At 39.3% G+C, this 22,112-nt stretch overlaps 1 protein-coding gene across 3 annotated transcripts in view; it reads left to right on the top strand.

Annotated features, from left to right (window-relative positions):
• Nucleotides 1-22,112, top strand: part of PHF3 (PHD finger protein 3) — a 103,800-nt gene that overhangs the window by 72,632 nt on the left and 9,056 nt on the right. For all 3 annotated transcript variants that reach the window (XM_032651073.1, XM_032651074.1, XM_032651075.1), the window contains 5 exons: nucleotides 1,805-1,952; nucleotides 2,035-2,191; nucleotides 3,416-3,532; nucleotides 19,853-19,984; nucleotides 20,878-21,013. In XM_032651073.1, coding sequence (XP_032506964.1) covers nucleotides 1,805-1,952; nucleotides 2,035-2,191; nucleotides 3,416-3,532; nucleotides 19,853-19,984; nucleotides 20,878-21,013 — 690 coding nt within the window. The remainder of the gene's footprint in view (nucleotides 1-1,804; nucleotides 1,953-2,034; nucleotides 2,192-3,415; nucleotides 3,533-19,852; nucleotides 19,985-20,877; nucleotides 21,014-22,112) is intronic.

The following is a 22,112-nucleotide window of genomic DNA, read 5'->3' as shown; positions in this document are numbered from 1 at the left end:
GAGATTGGGGAGGAAAATTGAAAAATATGGGTATTTTAACTTTGAGATGGGTATTAGAGATCCAAGTGGAGATATTTTGAGTAAATTTTTGGCTGATGAGTCTGGACTTTGGGCAATGGTATATAAATTTGGGATCTGTCAGTGCATAGGTGTTATTTTAAATCAAGCACTTAGATATAAAGAGCTACAGAGAGAGTTTGATAATGAAGGGGCAGAAGCAGAGGCCTTGGGGTGCGTCAGCAATTAGAACTTGGGAGGAAGAGAGGATCCAGCAAAGGAGACGAAGAGATGGCCTTTGAGGTAAGAGAACTAAGAGACCATGGTGGCCTGGAAGTCAGGTGAAGTTCCAAGAAGGAGGTGGTGATCAATTGTGTCAGATGCTGGCTAGACAGTTGTTTTGGTGGAGCAGTGGGGACAAAAGCCAGTTACAGTGGCGTGTGGAAGGATGGAGGGTGAGGAACTGGAGATAGTGATTATGAATAACTCTTTGAAGGAATTTTGCTGTTAAAGGGAACAGAAATGGTGTAGTGGCTAGAGGTGGATATGAGGTCAGGATTTCTCTTTAAAGAGATATTATAGCATGTTTGTAAGACTAATGGGAATGATCCAGTAGCGAGAGAATTTGATGATGTGGGCGACAGAGAGAGGCGATAGTTGAGGTTCAAAATCCATGAAGAGATCAGAGGGGAATAGGATTCTCCTGGTGGGGTTGGTCATAGGAAAGGACGGCTGATGCATTGTAACAGTAGGGAAAGCTGCATGTGGAAGGAGCGGGGACACATGAGGTATGTTAGTAGGTTTGGTGATGGGAAAATAGCTGACACTGCTTTGCTTCCTCAGTGAGATACGAAGTGAGAAAATCAAATGAGGTCCAAGTTGGAGGTATCATTGGTTTGAGAAGAAAGGAGAAAAAGCATAAAATACATTTTTGGAAAGTGGGAGAGCACTAGTAAACTACTAGGATAGTTTAATAGGATTAGGGTGGCAGATTGAGCTCTCTACTTGAGATTTGTGGTTGTAAATTTAAAGTGAGATCTGTCAGCACCAGTGCTTACTTTCTCCAGTTACCTTCAGCTATTTGTTGGCTGTTTGGGTGAAGGATAAAAGTTAGCTTTCACCAGGTTGTGGTTTTTGCCAGTGCTGATGTTTAAAGGAGAGAGAATTAAGATGTTCAGGCTGCAACGGAATGGCAGGTGTTGGGCTACCTGGCCAAAGTTGGTTGTGTGGGAAAGTGAGGACATGAATGGTAAAAAAATGATCGATTTAAGAATTGTTGGAATGAGGAGTTTGTAGGACACTGAGATTCTGAAGATGTGCATAAATGAGTAATGATGGAATGAAAAATCATTTGAAAAGCTTAACATTCAAATTAACACAATTGTTTTAAAACCAGAGGAGATTCATCAATTTTGTGGTATTAGTAAGGACATTACATTATCTGCACACCTAATAAGTTCAGATCAATTTTTCTAAATAGTTTTTTACAGGTATATATATTTCATATATATATATATATATATATATATATATATATATATATATGAAAAGTAGCTCTAAAAACCATTATCTAATATGGGAAAGGGGTATATACATTTTATAACATTAGGGCCACTTTTTACAGTTATCATCTGTCATCATACATAGATTAGAATTTCAATGTCAGGAATATTTCAGTGTGGAATATGGAGTCTGATCTTATGATTTTAAAATAGTGATTTTTAATCAGTCCACTTACATTGTGCGTTAAAAAGGAAAATACCTTTTTCAAAGCAATTTAGTGAGTTTTGATATTTATTTAAATTAGGTGCTCATGAGAAGCAAGAGACAAAGAAGAAGAAAACCGAAAAGGGCCCCCCTGGTGCACATCCTCCGGCGGCTCTTGCCTCCAAGCCTTCCACAGACCAGATCCGACAGAGCGTCCGGCATTCTCTCAAAGATATTCTTATGAAAAGGTAACACGCGTTGCTATTGTAGAAGATTGAATAATATACGCTTCATGTATTTGGAAAATAATTGAATTATTCTCATTTTAAGACTTACAGACTCAAATTTGAAGGTACCAGAGGAAAAGGCAGCAAAAGTTGCCACAAAAATTGAAAAAGAGCTTTTCTCTTTTTTTCGGGACACAGATGCTAAATATAAGAACAAATATAGAAGTTTGATGTTCAATCTGAAAGATCCTAAAAACAATGTAAGTATGTTTTGTTCATGTCTGGATCTTTATGCTTCCAACTTTCCTAATACATAGAGATTTATGATTTTCATACGATAGATCTGTAATTTATTTCTTGAAGTGAGACCTAGTCTTTTGCTACTGAACTGAGTTATGAATTCTGAACAGTGGTGACTAGTGTTATGCAATGTCTGTTAAAATATAAAATACTAAATCTATCTTAACCCGATTGATGTGAATTTTCTTTCCTTTATGTCCCTTGTTTAATCCAGTTTATTAAAAAATTCATTCATATGTATTCTTCAAAAACACTGTTAAACCAAAATTTGTAACACTATGTATTTAATACTTCTGATGTAAATTTGAAAATAGAGTTACACTGCTTAAGAAAATAATTTACATTTTGATAAAAAAGAAAGCTGTTTTAAAATATTGTTATTAATTTAAATATGACTAGTTCTAAGAATCTTAGCAGTGGAGTAAACTTTAATTGAATCCTTAATCTTTTCCTGGGACTTAGAGGAAATCTGAAAGCTGTGGGTGTAGATGCAAACTCCTTACACATTTGTTTAAGTTTTACAACGTTTTCACACGAGTGATATCAGTTTGTCAGTTTGTGTAATGGTATTTGCCGTAGTGTGTGATATGAGGTATTTTCTTGAGGTATGCTAACAGCTACATAAGAAAAATCTACATTGTACAATCTGCCATCATGGTGCAGGGAATCAGATACTTTTTGAATTACGTAATCTGAAAGCTTTTCTTCAAGTAAATATTTACTTCCTTCAGGTTTTTTCTTAACAGTTGGTTCTTTGCTCTGGAGTCCCCTGTAAGCCTGTTAGGATTTAAACATATGAAATCTTAAAAATATGAAAGACATCACATTCAGTAAAGTTCTTTTATGCAGTATCTTTCATATAGTCATGGGTTAGCTATTGTGACAGTGTCTGTCCCTGGGAAGACTTAATACAACTTTGCAAAGATGTTGTAATGACTTCACCATACATGCTTCTCTATTGTGTTTTTATACAAAATGTGTATTTAGCTACCTTAGATGGTAAGTTTCTAGAACACAAGGCTGTCATTTATTCTCTTTGCAGGAGGTAATACGTGAATCATTAAACATTTGTAAATTAGGTTTCAAAATTTCACCTTCATTTATTACAAGTTTCTATACAGCAGCTCCTCGTTCTTTTAAAAATGTTTTTCTCTCCTTTCCTTCCCATTTTTAAATACCTGCAGATATTATTTAAAAAAGTGCTAAAAGGAGAAGTAACCCCTGATCACCTTATAAGAATGAGTCCAGAAGAACTAGCTTCTAAAGAGTTAGCTGCTTGGAGACGAAGAGAAAATAGACATGTAAGATTATCTGTAAATATGTGTTTGTCTCTATCAAAATACCTACAAATATGTGTTTGTCTATATCAAAACATAATTTTTAGCCATAGAGAAAAACGCTATACACAGATGTAGTAATTCACCTCAGAGTGCACAGCAACAGACTTTTTGTTCTGTGTTTTTTTGTTACTGATCCTCCATTAGCCTATTCTTAAATTTTTTGTTGTTGATTTTTCCTGCTCTCTTCTGCTTTTTTCTCATTTCCTCCAGTTATCAACTTACATAATTACCTTATATTTTGTAAATCAGAAGGATGGGAAAATAAGTGTCTTTTCTTACATTTGCACGTTTCAAAAGCATAGTTTGAAGGTTTTATGAATATTGGTAATTTGTGGAGCCAGGTTAAGTCAGAATGAAAATTTTATAGGTTTATAGTCCTTTAATATTCATTTTCAAATGCCAAAAGATTTCAAGAACAAGGGTTTTTTTCGTTAACAATTTATTGATAAAATGTGACCCTGAAGTATCACGAATGAATGTTTATATACACAGAAATACCTTGTGTATAGTTAAGTAGTGCTGTCCCAGACCTAACTGATGTGTTATATAACATATGTAGTACGTGCACCGTATTGCTTTTTTTTTTTACATCTTTATTGGAGTATAATTGCTTTACAGTGGTGTGTTAGTTTCTGCTTTATAACAAAGTGAATCAGCTATAAATACACATATGTCCCTATATCTCTTCCCTCTTGCATCTCTCTCCCTCCCGCCCTCCCTATCCCACCCCTCTAGGTGGTCACAAACCACTGAGCTGATCTCCCTGTGCTATGTGGCTGTTTCCCACTAGCTACCTAATTTACATTTGGTAGTGTATATACGTCCATGCCACTCTCTCACTTTGTCCCAGCTTACTCTTCCCCTTCCCTGTGTCCTCAAGTCCATTCTCTACATCTGCGTCTTTATTCCATTCCTGTCATGCCCCTAGGTTCTTCAGAACCATTTTTTTTTTTTTTTAGATTCCATATATATGTGTTAGCGTATGGTATTGATGTATTTCTCTTTATGACTTACTTCACTCTGTATGACAGACTCTAGGTCCATCCACCTCACTACAAATAACTCAATTTCATTTCTTTTTATGGCTGAGTAATATTTCATTGTATATATGTGCCACATCTTCTTTATCCATTCATCTGTCTTTGGACACTTAGGTTGCTTCCATGTTCTGGCTATTGTAAATAGAGCTGCAGTGAACATTGTGGTATGTGACTCTTTTTAAATTATGGTTTTCTCAGGGTATATGCCCAGTAGTGGGATTGCTGGGTCGTATGGTAGTTCTATTTTTAGTATTCTAAGGAACCTCCATACTGTTCTCCATAGTGGCTGTATCAATTTACATTCCCACCAGGAGTGCAAGAGGGTTCCCTTTTCTCCATACCCTCTCCAGCATTTATCATTTGTAGAATTTTTGATGATGGCCATTCTGACAGGTGTGGAGTGATACCTCATTGTAGTTTTGATTGCATTTCTCTAATGATTAGTGATGTTGAGCATTCTTTCATGTGCTTGTTGGTTCTGTATATCTTCTTTGGAGAAATGTCAATTTAGGTCTTTGGTCCATTTTTGGATTGGGTTGTTTTTTTGATATTGACCTGCATGAGCTGTTTGTATATTTTGGAGATTAATTCTTTGTCAGTTGCTTTGTTTGTAAATATTTTCTCCCATTCTGAGGGTTGTCTTTTCATCTTGTTTATGGTTTCCTTTGCTGTGCAAAAGCTTTTAAGTTTCATTACATCCCATTTGTTTATTTTTGTTTTTATTTCCATTTCTCTAGGAGGTGGGTCAGAAAGGATTTTGCTGTGATGTATGTCAAAGAGTGTTCTGCCTATGTTTTCCTCTAAGAGTTTGATAGTTTCTGGCCTTACATTTAGGTCTTTAATCCATTTGGAGTTTATTTTTGTGTACGGTGTTAGGAAGTGTTCTAATTTTACTCTTTAACATATAGCTGTCTGGTTTTCCCAGCACCACTTATTGAAGAGGCTGTCTTTTCTCTGTTGTATATTCTTGCCTCCTTTATCAAAGATAAGGTGACCATATGTGCGTGGGTTTATCTCGGGGCTTTCTGTCCTGTTCCATTGATCTATATTTCTGTTTTAGTGCCAGTACCATTTTATCTTGATTACTTTGTAGTATAGTCTGAAGTCAGGGAGCCTGATTCCTCCAGCTCCATTTTCCTTTTTCAAGATTGCTTTGGCTATTTGGGGTCTTTTGTGTTTCCATACAAATTGTGAAATTTTTGTTTTTAGTTCTGTGAAAAATGCCATTGGTAGTTTGATAGGGATTGCATTGAAACTGTAGATTGTTTTGGTAGTATAGTCATTTTCACAGTGTTGATTCTTCCAATCCAAGAATATGGTATATCTCTCCATCTGTTTGTATCATCTTTAATTTCTTTCATCAGTGTCTTATAGTTTTCTGCATACAGGTCTTTTGTCTCCTTAGGGTGGTTTGTTCCTAGGTCTTATTCCTTTTGTTGCAGTGGTACATGGGAGCGTTTCCTTAATTTCTCCTTCAGATTTTTCATCATTAGTGTACAGGAATGCAAGAGATTTCTGTGCATTCATTTTGTATCCTGCTACTTTACCAGATTCATTGATTGGCTCTCGTAGTTTTCTGGTAACATCTTTGGGATTGTCTATGTATAGTATCATGCCATCTGCAAACAGTGACAGTTTTACGTCTTCTTTTCCATTTGGATTCCTTTTATTTCTTTTGCTTCTCTGATTGGTGTGGCTAAAACTTCCAAAACCATGTTGACTGATAGTGGTGAGAGTGGGCAACCTTGTCTTGTTCCTGATCTTAGTGGAAATGGTTTCAGTTTTTCACCGTTGAGGACGATGTTGGCTGTGGGTTAGTCATATATGGCCCTTATTACATAGAGGTAAGTTCCCTCTATGCCTACTTTCTAAAGGGTTTTAATCATAAATGGGTGTTGAATTTTGTCGAAAGCTTTCTTTGCATCTATTGAGATGATCATATGGTTTCTCTTCAGTTTGTCAATATGGTGTATCACGTTGATTGATTTGCATATATTGAAGAATCTTTGCATTCCTGTGATAAAACCCATTTGATCATGGTGTCTGATCTTTTTAATGTGCTGCTGGATTCTGTTAGCTAGTATTTTGTTGAGGACTTTTGCATCTATGTTCATCAGTGATACTGGTCTGTAGGTTTCTTTTTTTGTCACATCTTTGTCTGGTTTTGGTATCAGGGTGATGGTGGCCTCGTAGAATGAGTTTGGGAGTGTTCCTTCCTCTGCTGTATTTTGGAAGAGTTTGAGAAGGATAGGTGGTAGCTCTTCTGTAAATGTTTGATGGAATTTGCCTGTGAATCCATCTGGTCCTGGGCCTTTGTTGGAAGATATTTAATCACAGTTTCAATTTCAGTGCTTGTGATTGGTCTGGTTCTGTTTTCTATTTCTTCCTGGTTCAGTCTTGGACGGTTGTGCTTTTCTAAGAATTGGTCCATTTCTTACAGGTTATCCATTTTATTGGTATATAGTTGCTTGTAGTAATCTCTCATGATCCTTTGTATTTTTGCTGTGTCAGTTGTTACTTCTCCTTTTTCATTTCTAATTCTGTTGATGTGAGTCTTCTCCGTTTTTTTCTTGATGAGTCTGGCTAGTGGTTTATCAGTTTTGTTTATCTTCTCAAAGAACCAGCTTTTAGTTTTATTGATCTTTGCCATTGTTTCCTTCATTTCTTGTTCATTTATATCTGATCTGATTATGATTTCTTTCCTTCTGCTAACTTTGGGGTTTTTTTTGTTGTATTTCTCTGATTGCTTTAGGTGTAAGGTTAGGTTGTTTATTTGAGTTGTTTCTTGTTTCTTGAGGTAGGACTGTATTGCTATAAACTTCCCTCTTAGAACTGCTTTTGCTGCATCCTGTAGGTTTGGGGTCATCGTGTTTTCATTTTCATTTGTTTCTAGGTATTTTTTGATTTCCTCTGAGTTCTTAAGTGATCTCTTGGTTATTAAGTAGTGTATTGTTTAGCCTCCATGTGTTTTTATTTTTCACAGAGTTTTTCCTGTAATTGATATCTAGTCACATAGCGTTGTGGTCGAATTGGATACCTGATACGATTTCAATTTTCTTAAATTTACCAATGCTTGATTTGTGACCCAAGATATGATCTATCCTGGAGAATGTTCCATGATCACTTGAGAAGAAAGTGTATTCTGTTGTTTTTGGATGGAGTGTCCTATAAATATCAATTAAGTCCATCTTGTTTAATATATTATTTAAAGCTTGTGTTTCCTTTTTTTATTTTCATTTTGGATGATTTGTCCATTGATGAAAGTGGGGTGTTAAAGTCCCCTACTATGATTGTGTTACTGTCAGTTTCCCATTTTATTGTTGTTAGCATTTGCCTTATGTATTGAGGTGTTCCTATGTTGGCCGCATAAATATGGACAATTGTTATATCTTCTTGGATTGATCACTTGATTATTATGTAGTGTCCTTCTTTGTCTCTTGTAATACTCTTTATTTTAAGGTTTATTTTGTCTGATATGAGAATTGCTACTGCAGCTTTCTTTTGATTTCCATTTGCATGGAATACTATTTTCCATGCCCTCACTTTCAGTCTGAATGTGCCTGTGGGTCTGAAGTGGGTCTCTTGTAGACAGTATATATACAGGTCTCATTTTTGTATCCATTCAGGCAGTGTATGTCTTTTAGTTGGGGTATTTAATCCATTTACATTTAAGGTAGTTATTGATATGTGTGTTCCTATTAACCATTTTTAAAATAGTTTTGGGTTTGTTATTGTAGGTGTTTTCCTTCTCTTGTGTTTTCTGCCTAGAGAAGTTCCTTTAGCATTTATTATAAAGCTGGTTTGGTGGTGCTGAATTCCCTTAGCTTTTGCTTGTCTGTAAAGGTTTTAATTTCTCCATTGAATCTGAATGAGATCCTTGCTGGGGAGAGTAATCTTTGGTTGTGGGTTTTTCTTTTTCATCACTTTAAATATGTCCTGCCATTCTCTTCTGGTTTTAAGAGTTTCTGCTGAAAGATCACCTGTTAACCTTATGTGGATTCTCCTGTATGTTATTTGTTACTTTTCCCTTGCTCCTCTTAATATTTTTTCCTTATATTTAATTTTTGATAGTTTGATTAATATGTGTCTTGGCATGTTTCTCCTTGGATTTATCCCATATGGGACTCTCTGCACTTTCTGATCTTGATTATTTTCTTTCCCATATTAGGGAAGTTCTCAACTGTAATCTGTTCAGGTATTTTCTTGGTCCCTGTTTTTTTTCTCTTCTTCTTCTGGAACCCCTGCAAGTCGAATGTTTGTGCGTTTAATGTTGTCCCAGAGGTCTCAGAGTGTCCTCAGTTCTTTTCATTCTTTTTTCCTTATTCTGCTCTGTAGTAGTTATTTACACTATTTTATCTTTCAGGTCACTTATCTGTTCTTCTGCCTCAGTTATTCTGCTATTGATTCCTTCTAGAGGATTCTCTATTTCATTTATTGTGGTGTTCATCATTGTTTGTTTACTCTTTAGTTCTTCTAGGTCCTTGTTAAACGTTTCTTGTATTTTCTCCGTTCTATTTCCAAGATTTTGGATCCTGTTTACTGTCGTTACTTTGAATTCTTTTTCAGGTAGACTGCCTATTTCCTCTTCATTTGTTACATCTGGTGGGTTTTTATCTTGCTCCTTCATCTGCTGTGTGTTTCTCTGTCTTCTCATTTTGCTTAGCTTACTGTGTTTGGGGGTCTCCTTTTTGCAGGCTGCAGGTTCGTAGTTCCCGTTGTTTTTGGTGCCTGTCCCCAGTAGTTAAGGTTGGTTCTGTGGCTTGTGTAGGCTTCCTGGTGGAGGTTATCAGTGTGTATGTTCTGGTGGGTGGGGCTGGACCTTGTCTTTCTCGTGGGCCGGACCGCGTCCGGTGGTGTGTTTTGGGGTGTCTGTGAACTTCATATGATTTTAGGCAGCCTCTCTGCTAATGGGTGGGGTTTTCTTCCTGTCTTGCTAGTTGTTTGGCGTAGGGTGTCCAGCACTGTAGCTTGCTGGTCATTGAGTGCAGCTGCATCTTAGCGTTGATTTGGAGATCTCTAGGAGACCTTTCACTGTTCGATATTACCTGGGGCTGGGAGGTCTGTGGTGGACCAGTGTCCTGAACTCAGCTCTCCCACCTCTGAGGCACAAGCCTGACACCCAGCTGGAGCACCAAGAACCTGTCAGCCACACGGCTCAGTAGAAAAGGGAGAAAAAGAAAGAAACAAAGAAAAATAAAGTAATTAAAATAAAAAATATATCATTAAAGATAAAAATAAATAAAGTAATAAAAAACGAAAGAAAGAGAGAGCAACCATGTGTTAAACCAAATCCATCAATGATAACAAGTATTAAGAACTTTATTTAAAAAAAAAAATGACAGAACCCTAGGACAAATTGTAAAAGCGAAGGTATATAGACAAAATCACACAAAGAAGCATACACATAGACCCTCAGAAAGGAGAAAAGGGAAAAATATATATATAAAAAAAAAGAAAGGAAGAGAGCAACCAAATCAATAAATCTACCAATGATAATAAGCTCTAAATAGTAAACTAAGGTAAACATAAAAGCAGTAACACATTAGATGCAGAAAGCCAACCCCAAGTCTACAGTTGCTCCCAAAGTCCACCGCCTCAGTTTTGGGGTGATTCGTTGTCTAATCAGGTATTCCACCGATGCAGGGTACGTCAAGTTGATTGTGGGGATTTAATCCGCTGCTCTGGAGGCTGCTGGGAGAGATTTCCCTTTCTCTTCTTTGTTCGCACAGCTCCTGGGGTTCAGCTTTGTATCTGGCCCCTCCTCTGTGTGTAGGTCGCCTGAGGGCATCTGTTCTTCACTCAGACAGGAGGGGGTTAAATTAACAGCTGATTACGGGGCTCTGGCTCACTCAGGACGCAGGGTGGGAGGGGTACGGATGTGGGGCGAGCCTGCGGCGGCAGTGGCCGGCATGACGTTGCACCAGCCTGAGGCGCGCCGTGCGTTCTCCCGGGGGAGTTGTCCCTGGATCATAGGACCCTGGCAGTGGCGGGCTGCACAGGCTCCCGGAAGGGAGGTGTGGATAGTGACCTGTGCTCGCACACAGGCTTCTTGGTGGCGGCAGAAGCAGCCTTAGCGTCTCATGCCCGTTTCTGGTCTCTGCACTGATAGCTGCGGCCTGCGCCTGTCTATGAAGCTTGTTTAGGTGGTGCTCTGTATCCCCTCTCCTCGTGCACCCCAAAATAATGGTCTCTGGCCTCTTATGCAGGTCCATACCTTTTCCAGGACTCCCTCCCGGCCAGCCGTGGTGCAGTAACCCCTTCAGGCTGTGTTCACGCCGCCAACCCCAGTCCTCTCCCTGCGCTCTGACCCGAAGCCGGAGCCTCAGCTCCCAGCCCCGCCCGCCCCGGCAGGGGAGCAGACAAGCTTCACGGGCTGGTGAGTGCCGGTCGGCACCGCTCCTCTGTGTGGGAATCTCTCCACTTTGCCCCCCGCACCCCTGTTGCTGTGCTCTCCTCCGCGGCGCCGAAGCTCCCCGCTCTGCCACCCGCAGTCTCCGCCCATGAAGGGGCTTCCTAGTGTGTGGAAACTTTCCTCCTTCACAGCTCCCTCCCACTGGTGCAGGTCCTGTCCCTATTCTTTTGTCTCTGATTTTTCTTTTTTCTTTTGCCCTACCCAGGTACGTGGGGAGTTTCTTGCCTTTTGGGAGGTCTGAGGTCTTCTGCCAGCGTTCAGTAGGTGTTCTGTAGGGTTTGTTCCACGTTTAGATGTATTTCTGATGTATTTGTCAGGAGGAAGGTGATCTCCACTTCTTACTCCTGCACCGTCTTGAAGCTATCTCCTGTATTGCATTTTTTATTTTTTTTTCCCCTGGGAGGTGATCTTCCCCTTTGTAATTAGTGTGAGTCTCAACACTGGCTTTTTTTTTTTTTTTTTTTACATCTTATTTGGAGTATAATTGCTTTACAATGGTGTGTTAGTTTCTGCTTTATAACAAAGTGAATCAGTTATACATATACATTTGTTCCCATGTCGCTTCCCTCTTGCTTCTCCCTCCCTCCCACCCTCCCTATCCCACCCATCCAAGTGGTCACAAAGCACCGAGTTGATCTCCCTCTGCTATGCGGCTGCTTCCCACTAGCTATCTATTTTACGTTTAGTCGTGTATATATATGTCCATGCCACACTCTCGCTTTGTCACAGCTTACCCTTTCCCCTCCCCATATCCTCAAGTCCGTTCTCCAGTAGGTCTGTGTCTTTATTCCCGTCTTACCCCTAGTTTCTTCATATTTTTTTTTCTTAGATTCCATATAGATGTGTTAGCATACGGTATTTGTCTTTCTCTTTCTGACTTACTTCGCTCTGTATGACAGACTCTAGGTCTATCCACCTCACTACAAATAACTCGATTTCGTTTCTTTTTACGGCTGAGTAATATTCCATTGTATATATGTGCCACATCTTCTTTATCCATTCATCTGATGATGGACATTTAGGTTGTTTCCGTCTCTGGGCTGTTGTAAACAGAGCTGCAATGAATATTTTGGAACATGATGCTTTTTGAATTATGGTTTTCTCAGGGCATATGCCCAGTAGTGGGATTACTGGGTCATATGGTAGTTCTACTTGTAGTTTTTTCAGGAACCTCCATACTTTTCTGCATAGTGGCTGTACCAATTCACATTCCCAGCAGCAGTGCAAGAGGGTTCCCTTTTCTCCACACCCTCTCCAGCATATATTGTTTCTAGATTTTTTTTTTTTTTTTTTTTTGCGGTACACGGGCCTCTCACTGCTGGGGCCTCTCCCGTTGCGGAGCACAGGGTCCGGACGCGCAGGCTCAGCGGCCATGGCTCACAGGCGCAGGTGCTCCATGGCATGTGGGATCCTCCCGGACCGGGGCACAAACCCGTGTACCCTGCATCGGCAGGCGGACTCTCAACCACTGCGCCACCAAGGAAGCCCTGTTTCTAGATTTTTTGATGATGGCCATTCTGACTGGTGTGATATGATATCTCATTGTAGTTTTGATTTGCCTTTCTCTAATGATTAATGATGTTGAGCATTCTTTCATGTGTTTGTTGGCAATCTGTATATCTTCTTTGGAGAAGTGTCTATTTAGGTCTTCTGCCTATTTTTGGATTGGGTTGTTTGTTTTTTTGTTATTGAGCTGCATGACCTGCTTATAAATTTTGGAGATTAATCCTTTGTCAGTTGCTTCATTTGCAAATATTTTTCCCATTCTGAGCATTGTCTTTTGTCTTGTTTATGGTTTCCTTTGCTGTCCAAAAGCTTTTAAGTTCCATTAGGTCCCATTTTTTTATTTTTGTTTTTATTTCCATTTCTCTAGGAGGTGGGTCAAAAAGGACCTTGCTGTGGTTTATGTCATAGAGTGTTCTGCCTATGTTTTCCTCTAAGAGTTTGATAGGTTCTGGCCTTACATTTAGGTATTTAATCCATTTCGAGCTTATTTTTGTGTATGGTGTTAGGGAGTGATCTAATCTCATACTTTTACATGTACCTGTCCAGTTTTCCCAGCACCACTTATTGAAGAGGCTGTCCTTCCTCCACTGTACATTCCTGCCTCCTTTATCAAAGATAAGGTGACCATATGTGCGTGGGTTTATGTCTGGGCTTTCTATCCTGTTCCATTGATCTATATTTCTGTTTTTGTGTCAGTACCATGCTATCTTGATTAGTGTAGCTTTGTAGTATAGTTTGAAATCAGGGAGCCTGATTCCTCCAGCTCCGTTTTTCGTTCTCAAGATTGCTTTGGCTATTTGGGATCTTTTGTGTTTCCATACATATTGTGAAATTTTTTTTCTGGTTCTGTGGAAAATGCCAGTGGTAGTTTGATAGGGATTGCATTGAATATGTAGATTGCTTTGGGTAGTAGAGTCATTTTCACAATGTTGATTCTTCCAATCCAAGAAAATGGTATATCTCTCCATCTATTTGTATCATCTTTAATTTCCTTCATCAGTGTCTTAATTTTCTGCATACACGTCTTTTCTCTCCTTAGGTTGGTTTATTTCTAGATATTTTATTCTTTTTGTTGCAGTAGTAAAGGGGAATGTTTTCTTGATTTCACTTTCAGATTTTTCATCATTAGTGTATAAGAATGTCAGAGATTTCTGTGCATTAATTGTGTATCTTGCAACTTTACCAAATTCATTGATTAGCTCTAGTAGTTTTCTGGTAGCATTTTTAGGATTCTCTATGTATAGTATCATGTCATCTGCAAACAGTAACAGCTTTGCTTCTTCTTTTCTGACTTGTATTCCTTTTATTTCCTTTTCTTCGCTGATTGCTGTGGCTAAAAATTCCAAAACTATGTTGAGTAAGAGTGGTGAGAGTGGGCAACCTTGTCTTGTTCCTGATCTTAGTGGAAATGCTTTGTTTTTCACCGTTGAGGATGATGTTGGCTGTGGGTTAGTCATATATGGCCTTTATTATGTTGAGGAAAGTTCCCTCTCTGCCTATTTTCTGCAGGGTTTTTATCATAAATGGGTATTGAATTTTGTCGAAAGTTTTCTCTGCATCTACTGAGATGATCATATGGTTTTTCTCCTTCAATTTGTTAATATGGTGTATCACGTTGATTGATTTGCGTATATTGAAGAATCCTTGCATTCCTGGAATAAACCCTACTTGATCATGGTGTATGATCCTTTTGATGTGCTGTTGGATTATGTTTGCTAGTATTTTGCTGAGGATTTTTGCGTCTATGTTCGTCATTGATACTGGCCTGTAGTTTTCTTTCTTTGTGACATCCTTGTCTGGTTTTGGTATCAGGGTGATGGTGGCCTCCTAGAATGAGTTTGGGAGTGTTTCTCCCTCTGCTATATTTTGGAAGATTTTGAGAAGGATAGGTGTTAGCTCCTTTCTAAGTGTTTGATAAAATTTGCCTGTGAAGCCATCTGGTCCTGGGCTTTTTTTTGTTGGAGGATTTTTAATCACAGTTTCAATTTCAGTGCTTGTGATTGGTCTGTTCATATTTCAATTTCTTCCTGATTCAGTCTTGGCAGGTTGTGCATTTCTAAGAATTTGTCCATTTCTTCCAGTTTTTCCATTTTTTTGGCATAGAGTTGCTTGTAGTAATCTCTCATCCTCTCTTCTATTTCTGCAGTGTCAGTTGTTACTTCTCCTTTTTCATTTCTAATTCTATTGATTTGAGTCTTCTCCCTTTTTTTCTTGATGAGTCTGGCTAATGGTTTATCAATTTTGTTTCTCTTCTCAAAGAACCAGCTTGTAGTTTTATTTATCTTTGCTATCGTTTCCTTCTTTTTCATTTATTTCTGATCTGATCTTTATGATTCCTTTCCTTCTGCTAACTTTGGGGTTTTGTTGTTGTTCTTTCTCTAATTGCTTTAGGTGCAAGGTTAGGTTGTTTATTTGAGAGGTTTCCTGTTTCTTAAGGTAGGATTGTATTGCTATAAACTTCCTCATAGAACTGCTTTTGCTGCATCCCATAGGTTTTGGGTCATCAGGTCTCCATTGTCATTTGTTTCTTGGTATTTTTTGATTTCCTCTTTGATTTCTTCAGTGATCACTTCGTTATTAAGTAGGGTATTGTTTAGCCTCCATGTATTTGTTTTTTTTACAGATCTCTTCCTGTAATTGATATCTAGTACCATAGCATTGTGGTCGGAAAAGATACTTGATACAATTTCAATTTTCTTAAATTTAGCAGTGCTTGACTTGTGACCCAAGATATGATCTGTCCTGGAGAGTGTTCCATGAGCACGTGTGAAAAATGTGTATTCTGTTGTTTTTGGGTGGAATGTATTCTAAATATCAATTAAGTCCATCTTATTTAATGTATCATTTAAAGCTTGTGTTTCCTTATTTAATTTCATTTTGGATGATCTGTCCATTGGTGAAAGTGGGGTGTTAAAGTCCCCTACTATGAATGTGTTACTGTTGATTTCCACTTTTATTGCTGTTTGTATTTGCCTTATGTATTGAGGTGCTCCTATGTTGCGTGCATAAATATTTACGATTGTTATATCTTCTTCTTGGATCAATCCCTTGATCATTATGTGGTGTCCTTCTTTGTCTCTTCTAATAGTCCTTATTTTAAAGTCTATTTTGTCTGATTTGAGAATTGCTACTGCAGCTTTCTTTTGATTTCCATTTACATGGAATATCTTTTTCCATCCCCTTACTTTCAGTCTGTATGTGTCTCTAGGTCTGAAGTGGGTCTCTTATAGACAGCATATATATGGGTCTTGTTTTTGTATCCATTCAGGCAGTCTGTGTCTTTTGGCGGGAGCATTAATCCATTTACATTTAAAGTAATTATCGATATGTATGTTCCTATTCCCATTTTCTTAATTGTTTTGGGTTTTTTATTGGGGGTCTTTTCCTTCTCTTGTGTTTCTTGCCTAGATAAGTTCTTTTAGTATTTGTTGTAAAGCTGGTTTGGTGGTGCTGAATTCTCTCAGCTTTTGCTTGTCTGTAAACATTTTAATTTCTCCATCAAATCTGAATGAGATCCTTGCTGGGTAGAGTAATCTTTGTTGTAGGTTTTTCCTCTTCATCACTTTAAATATGTCCTGCCAGTCCCTTCTGGCTTGCAGAGTTTCTGCTGAAAGATCAGCTGTTAACCTTATGGGGATTCCCTTCTGTGTTATTTGTTGTTTTTCCCTTGCTGCTTTTAATATGTTTTCTTTGTATTTAATTTTTGATAGTTTGATTAATATGTGTCTTGGCGTGTTTCTCTTTGGATTTTTCCTGTATGGGACTCTCTGTGCTTCTTGGACTTGATTAACTATTTCCTTTCTCTTATTAGGGAAGTTGTCAACTATAATCTCTTCAAATATTTTCTTAGTCCCTTTCTTTTTCTCTTCTTCTTCTGGGACCCCTATAATTCGAATATTGGTGTTAGTTTAATGTTGTCCCAGAGGTATCTGAGACTGTCCTCAGTTCTTTTCATTATTTTTTCTTTATTCTGCTCTGCAGTAGTTATTTCCACTATTTTATCTTCCGGGTCATTTATCCGTTCTTCTGCCTCAGTTATTCTGCTATTGATCCCATCTAGAGTATTTGTAATTTTATTTATTGTGTTGTTCATTGTTGCTTGTTTCATCTTTAGTTCTTCTAGGTCCTTGTTAAATGTTTCTTGCATTTTCTCTATTCTATTTCCAAGATTTTGGGTCATCTTTACTATCATTATTCTGAATTCTTTTTCAGGTAGACTGCCTATTTCCTCTTCATTTGTTACATCTGGTGGGTTTTTATCTTGCTCCTTTATCTGCGGTGTGTTTTTCTGTCTTCTCATTTTGTTTATCTTACTGTGTTTGGGATCTCCTTTTTGCAGGCTGCAGGTTCATAGTTCCCGTTATTTTTGGTGTCTGTCCCCAGTGGCTAAGGTTTGTTCAGTGGGTTGTGTGGGCTTCCTGGTGTAGGGGACTAGTGCCTGTGTTCTGGTGGATGAGGCTGGATCTTGTCTTTCTGGTGGGCAGGTCCACATCTGGTGGTGTGTTTTGGGGTGTCTGTGGACTTATTATGATTTTAGGCAGCCTCTCTGCTAATGGGTGGAGTTGTGTTCCTGTCTTGCTAGTTGTTTGGCATACGGTGTCCAGCACTGTAGCTTGCTGGTCGTTGAGTGAAGCTGGGTGCTGGTGTTGAGATGGAGATCTCTGGGATATTTTCGCCATTTTATATTATGTGGAGCTGGGAGGTCTCTTGTGGACCAGTGTCCTGAAGTTGGCTCTCCCACCTCAGAGGCACAGCACTGACTCCTGGCTGCAGCACCAAGAGCCTTTAATACACACGGCTCAGAATTAAAAGGACGAAAAGGTAAAAATAAAGAGGAAGAGAAAAAGAGGATAAAATGAAGTAAGGTAAAATAAAATAAGGTTATTAAAATAAAAAATAATTATTAAGAAAAAATATTTTTTTAAGAAAAAAAAATGGGACGATAGAACCCTAGGACAAATGGTGAAAGCAAAGCTATACAGACAAAAATCTCACACAGAAGCATACACATACACAGTCACAAAAAGGAAAAGGGGAAAAAAAATCATAAATCATGCTCTCAAAGTCCACCTCCTCAACTTGGGATGACTCGTCTATTCAGGTATTTCACAGATGCAGGGTACATGAAGTTGATTGTGGAGCTTTAATGTGCTGCTTCTGAGGCTGCTGGGAGAGATTTCCCTTTCTGTTCTTCGTTCGCACAGCTCCCAGGGTTCAGCTTTGGATCTGGCCCCGCCTCTGCGTGTAGGTCGCCGGAGGGCGTCTGTTCTTCGCTCAGACAGGACGGGGTTAAAGGAGCCGCTTATTCGGGGGCTCTGGTTCACTCAGGCCCAGGGGAGGGAGGGGCACGGAGTGCGGGGCGAGCTTGCGGCGGCAGAGGTGGGCGTGACTTTGCACCATCCTGAGGCACCATGCGTTCTTCCAGGGAAGTTGTCCCTGGATCCCAGGACCCTGGCAGTGGCGGGCTGCACAGGCTCCCTGGAAGGGGGGTGTGGATAGTGTCCTGTGCTCGCACACAGGCTTGTTGGTGGCGGCAGCAGCAGCCTTAGCGTCTCATGCCCGTCTCTGGGGTCCGCGCTTTTAGCCGCGGCTCGCACCCGTCTCTGGAGCTCCTTTAAGCAGCACTCTTCATCCCCTCTCCTCGCGCGCCAGGAAACAAAGAGGGAAGAAAAAGTCTCTTCCCTCTTCGGCAGGTCCAGACTTTTCCCCGCACTCCCTCCCGGCTAGCCGTGGCGCACTAACCCCCTTCAGGCTGTGTTCCCGCCGCCAACCCCAGTCCTTTCCCTGCAGTCCGACGGAAGGCCGAACCTCAGCTACCAGCCCCGCTCACCCCGGCGGGTGAGCCGACAAGCCTCTCGGGCTGGTGAGTGCCGGTCGGCACCGATCCTCTGTGCGGGAATCTCCCCGCTTTGCCCTCTGCACCCCTGTTGCTGCGCTCTCCTCCACAGCGTCCCCACTCCGCCACCCACAGTCTCCACTCGCGAAGGGGCTCCTAGTGTGTGGAAAACTTTCCTCCTTCGTAGCTCCCTCCCACTGGTACAGGTCCTGTCCCTATTCTTTTGTCTCTGTTTATTCTTTTTTCTTTTGCCCTATCCAGGTACGTGGGGGAGTTTCTTGCCTTTTGGGAGGTCTGAGGTCTTTTGCCAGCGTTCAGTAGGTGTTCTGTAGGAGTTGTTCCACGTGTAGATGTATTTCTGGTGTATCTGTGGGGAGGAAGGTGATCTCCACGTCTTACTCTTCCGCCATCTTCCCCCTCTCTCTGTGTATTGCATATTTAAAACTAAAAAATTCTGAAAGTTACCAATCCTGAGAGTTTTCATTGGGGGTTTGTGAACTTGAAATATCTTTGAAGGTGAGGTGAATATGTGACTTCAAATTATTGTGACCGCAAGATAGCCACATTATCCACTGTTTTTATTACAATGGCCTTAGAGTATTAGCCCTTTATTCTGGAAAATAGTGGTTTCTTATATATGAACTCTACATGATTTACCTAATGTTAGCATTAATCCTCCATGTTGATCTTCTACCAAATTTAATTTGATGTGCAAGAGGCCTTAATTTGATACATTACACTAAGTCACATATTTCTTTAATTTCCCCTTGTATAATTTCTCGTATTTTGCAAATAATATCACCATCTCTTTTTTCGCTTCGTATCCCAAATGTGCATGTGCCTCTCTCTTCTTTGAAACTGTGGCTGCAGGTGTCATCTGCATGGGAGACCAGCTGTTTCTTTCTTCGGGCTGTGTATCTGATTTCTTTCTTTAAAGGAAGATTTGCACTTAACAGTGACAAGACAAATGACCGGATCTGTCTTTACCTTCCTTAACCCATTCCACTCTCAGCTACCTTTTACTAGTTCTGTCCGCTCTTGCTTATTTATTATGCTTTGTTGCTGAGCTTGTTCCCTGTCACAGAGTATGCTCCGTCAGGAGCCTTCTGATGGGGGATTGCCCGTTTCTGTGGTTCGACTAAATTTCTGCTGCTGTGGGAGATGTTAGAACATCAAGTTAGGAATCTAAGAGGAACTTGATTGTTATTTCTCTGTGGCACCTGCTGAAATACTAGATCCTAAAGCAGATTTTAAATGTAAATATCATGTTTCATCACTTTGCAAATTAGATTACACTTCAGCTGTCTCCAGTTACTGTATATGTAAACTTCCCCAGGCTGACGTATGAGGTCTAATTCTTAAAACGCCAGCACTTAAAACTGACATTTGCAAGTACTCAGTATATGTTTGTTGCTTGAGAGACTACCTAAAGGTTAAAAATCATCTGTGATTAACTGTGAAGTTTTCTTTAAAATATGTCCCATTAGACCATAGAAATGATTGAGAAAGAACAGAGAGAAGTGGAAAGACGACCAATCACCAAGATAACTCATAAAGGTGAGATAGAAATTGAGAGTGATGCTCCAATGAAAGAACAGGAAGCAGCCATGGAGATTCAGGTAAATTATGATAATAAAAATAACATGTTTTACAGTGCTCAAAACATGAAGATTCAGAAAAGAGTTATTTGACCGTTTTTGATAGAAGGGAAAATGTTTATCTTTAACCATTTTCTTCTGTTAATACTTATGGTAATATCAAACTGAGCCTTACTCCCATTAAATGATTCACTTGGAATATAAAAATAAAGGGGGGCAGACTTCCCTGGTGGCGCAGTGGTTAAGAATCCGCCTGCCAGTGCAGGGGACATGGGTTTGAGCCCTGGTCTGGGAAGATCCCACGTGCCGCAGAGCAGCTAAGCCTGTACGCCACAACTACTGAACCTGCGCTCTATAGCCTGCGAGCCACAAGTGCTGAGCCTGCGCTCTAGAGCCTACAAGCCACAACTACTGAAGCCCACGCGCCTAGAGCCTGTGCTCCGCAGCAAGAGAAGCCACTGCTTCTCTTGTTCTTAAAGTAGAAAAAAGAATTTTTTAAACTGTGTATATATTAGAGTTGTCTATATTATTGGTTTAATGTTGTTTTGAGAGTGTTTAAAGCATTGTTTTTCTGTACGTAGTGTGCAGACCACCTGCATCACAGGCCTCGAAATCTGCAGGTGCTTCTTAAGACAGACTAGTTTGAGAGCAGGTGTAGCTTTTCTTACTTTCAAATATCAATGAGAAAATAATAGATCTTGTTAGAGGCCTTGAAGAATGAGAAATGTTTGAGTTTTTGCTCTGTTTTATGTCATAATTAACATCTAGCATTTATTTTTTAAAGAAATCGTGAAAAACAACCTATGAATGGAGCAGTTTGATTTTGGAAAAATATCAGTATGAAATATCAGATGGTTTAAATAATTGAGGCCAAAGTTTTTCTGTTAACTTATTTTTACTCTCACTGTTGTTAGGAACCTACAGCTAATAAGTCAATGGAGAAGACAGAAGGATCTGACAAACAGAAAGAAGAGATTGACTCCTTATCTAAAGATACCACTAATCAACACAGACAACATCTTTTTGATCTTAACTGCAAAATTTGCATAGGTAATTTGAAGTATTTCTTCCTAAATGTTGCTTTCATTTTGAAAGGGGAATACTTGTAAATTGTAATTTAAATAGGTTTTTGTTTTCCCAGTACTGGTGCAGAATCAGATTGTGACTTAGTAGTAGTAGTGAAATCAATTTAGTAAGTAGTTCACTAGCATTTCAAAAACAAATGAAAACAGAATAGAAAATATCGCGGTATCACGGTGAATTGCACTGTTAAAGATAAGTATGATTTTGAGAGACTTTAGTTCCAGCTGTTTATGTATAACAAAAAGACCCACACATGCATACATACATGTATACGCACACATGTGCACAGACACACAGGGTTATGTGGAGTGTGCGTGTATGTAAGTAATGGATCATGATATAAAATGTTACTTTGCAGATTATGATAAAAATTGCTGAAAACCTGCTTTGGTAGGCCATATGAAACATTTTAGTCTTCTATCTAAGAGCAGTGGGTAGTGATTGAAGGGATTTGAGCAGGGGAATGATATGATCAGCTTGGAATTTTATGAAGATTTCTCTGACTTTGAGTAGAGATGATGATGAAAGAAGCCAAGAGAAGAAGGAGCGAGGCTAGGTGGCAGGCATTTTTGCACTAGTGCAAGAGGGAGATGCAGGTGCTTTTAATTAAAGGGAGGCTTTGAGATACTCAGGTTAGGTAATATTGACAGATGTTAGAGACTGGATTTAGGGCATAAGAAATGGGGATGTGTTGAGCAAGAGTTTAAGTTTATATTCAGTTTATTGGTAGAGGTGGAGGACGAGAGTTTTTTAAAACTCTAGAGATGTAGCTCTGGAGTTTTATTTTTTTACTGTGGTATGCTAAAGGACTGATACATACTTTGTTCAGTAAGATGAAAAATTTTTCAGGTTAGTTAACATGCTGCCCTCCATCACTGTTTTAGAGACTAGGCAGCTTTCTTATAATAAAAATGACATATCTTCTCAAAATCGTGTGTTCACAGTTGGTACAATGGTAAAGACTTAAAGGGCAGGGTGTTTTTAGACATTGTTATCCCTGAAGAAAGCTATCCATGATTTACTAGTATTTTTAGTATACTCATTAGGTTTTTGTCTGGGAAAAATC

The sequence above is a fragment of the Phocoena sinus genome, chromosome 12 (assembly GCF_008692025.1).
Source record: "Phocoena sinus isolate mPhoSin1 chromosome 12, mPhoSin1.pri, whole genome shotgun sequence".
In the NCBI taxonomy this organism is placed as follows: Eukaryota; Metazoa; Chordata; class Mammalia; order Artiodactyla; family Phocoenidae; genus Phocoena; species Phocoena sinus.
Note: the sequence above shows the minus strand (reverse complement) of the source record. Positions and strands in the feature narration are given on the sequence as shown.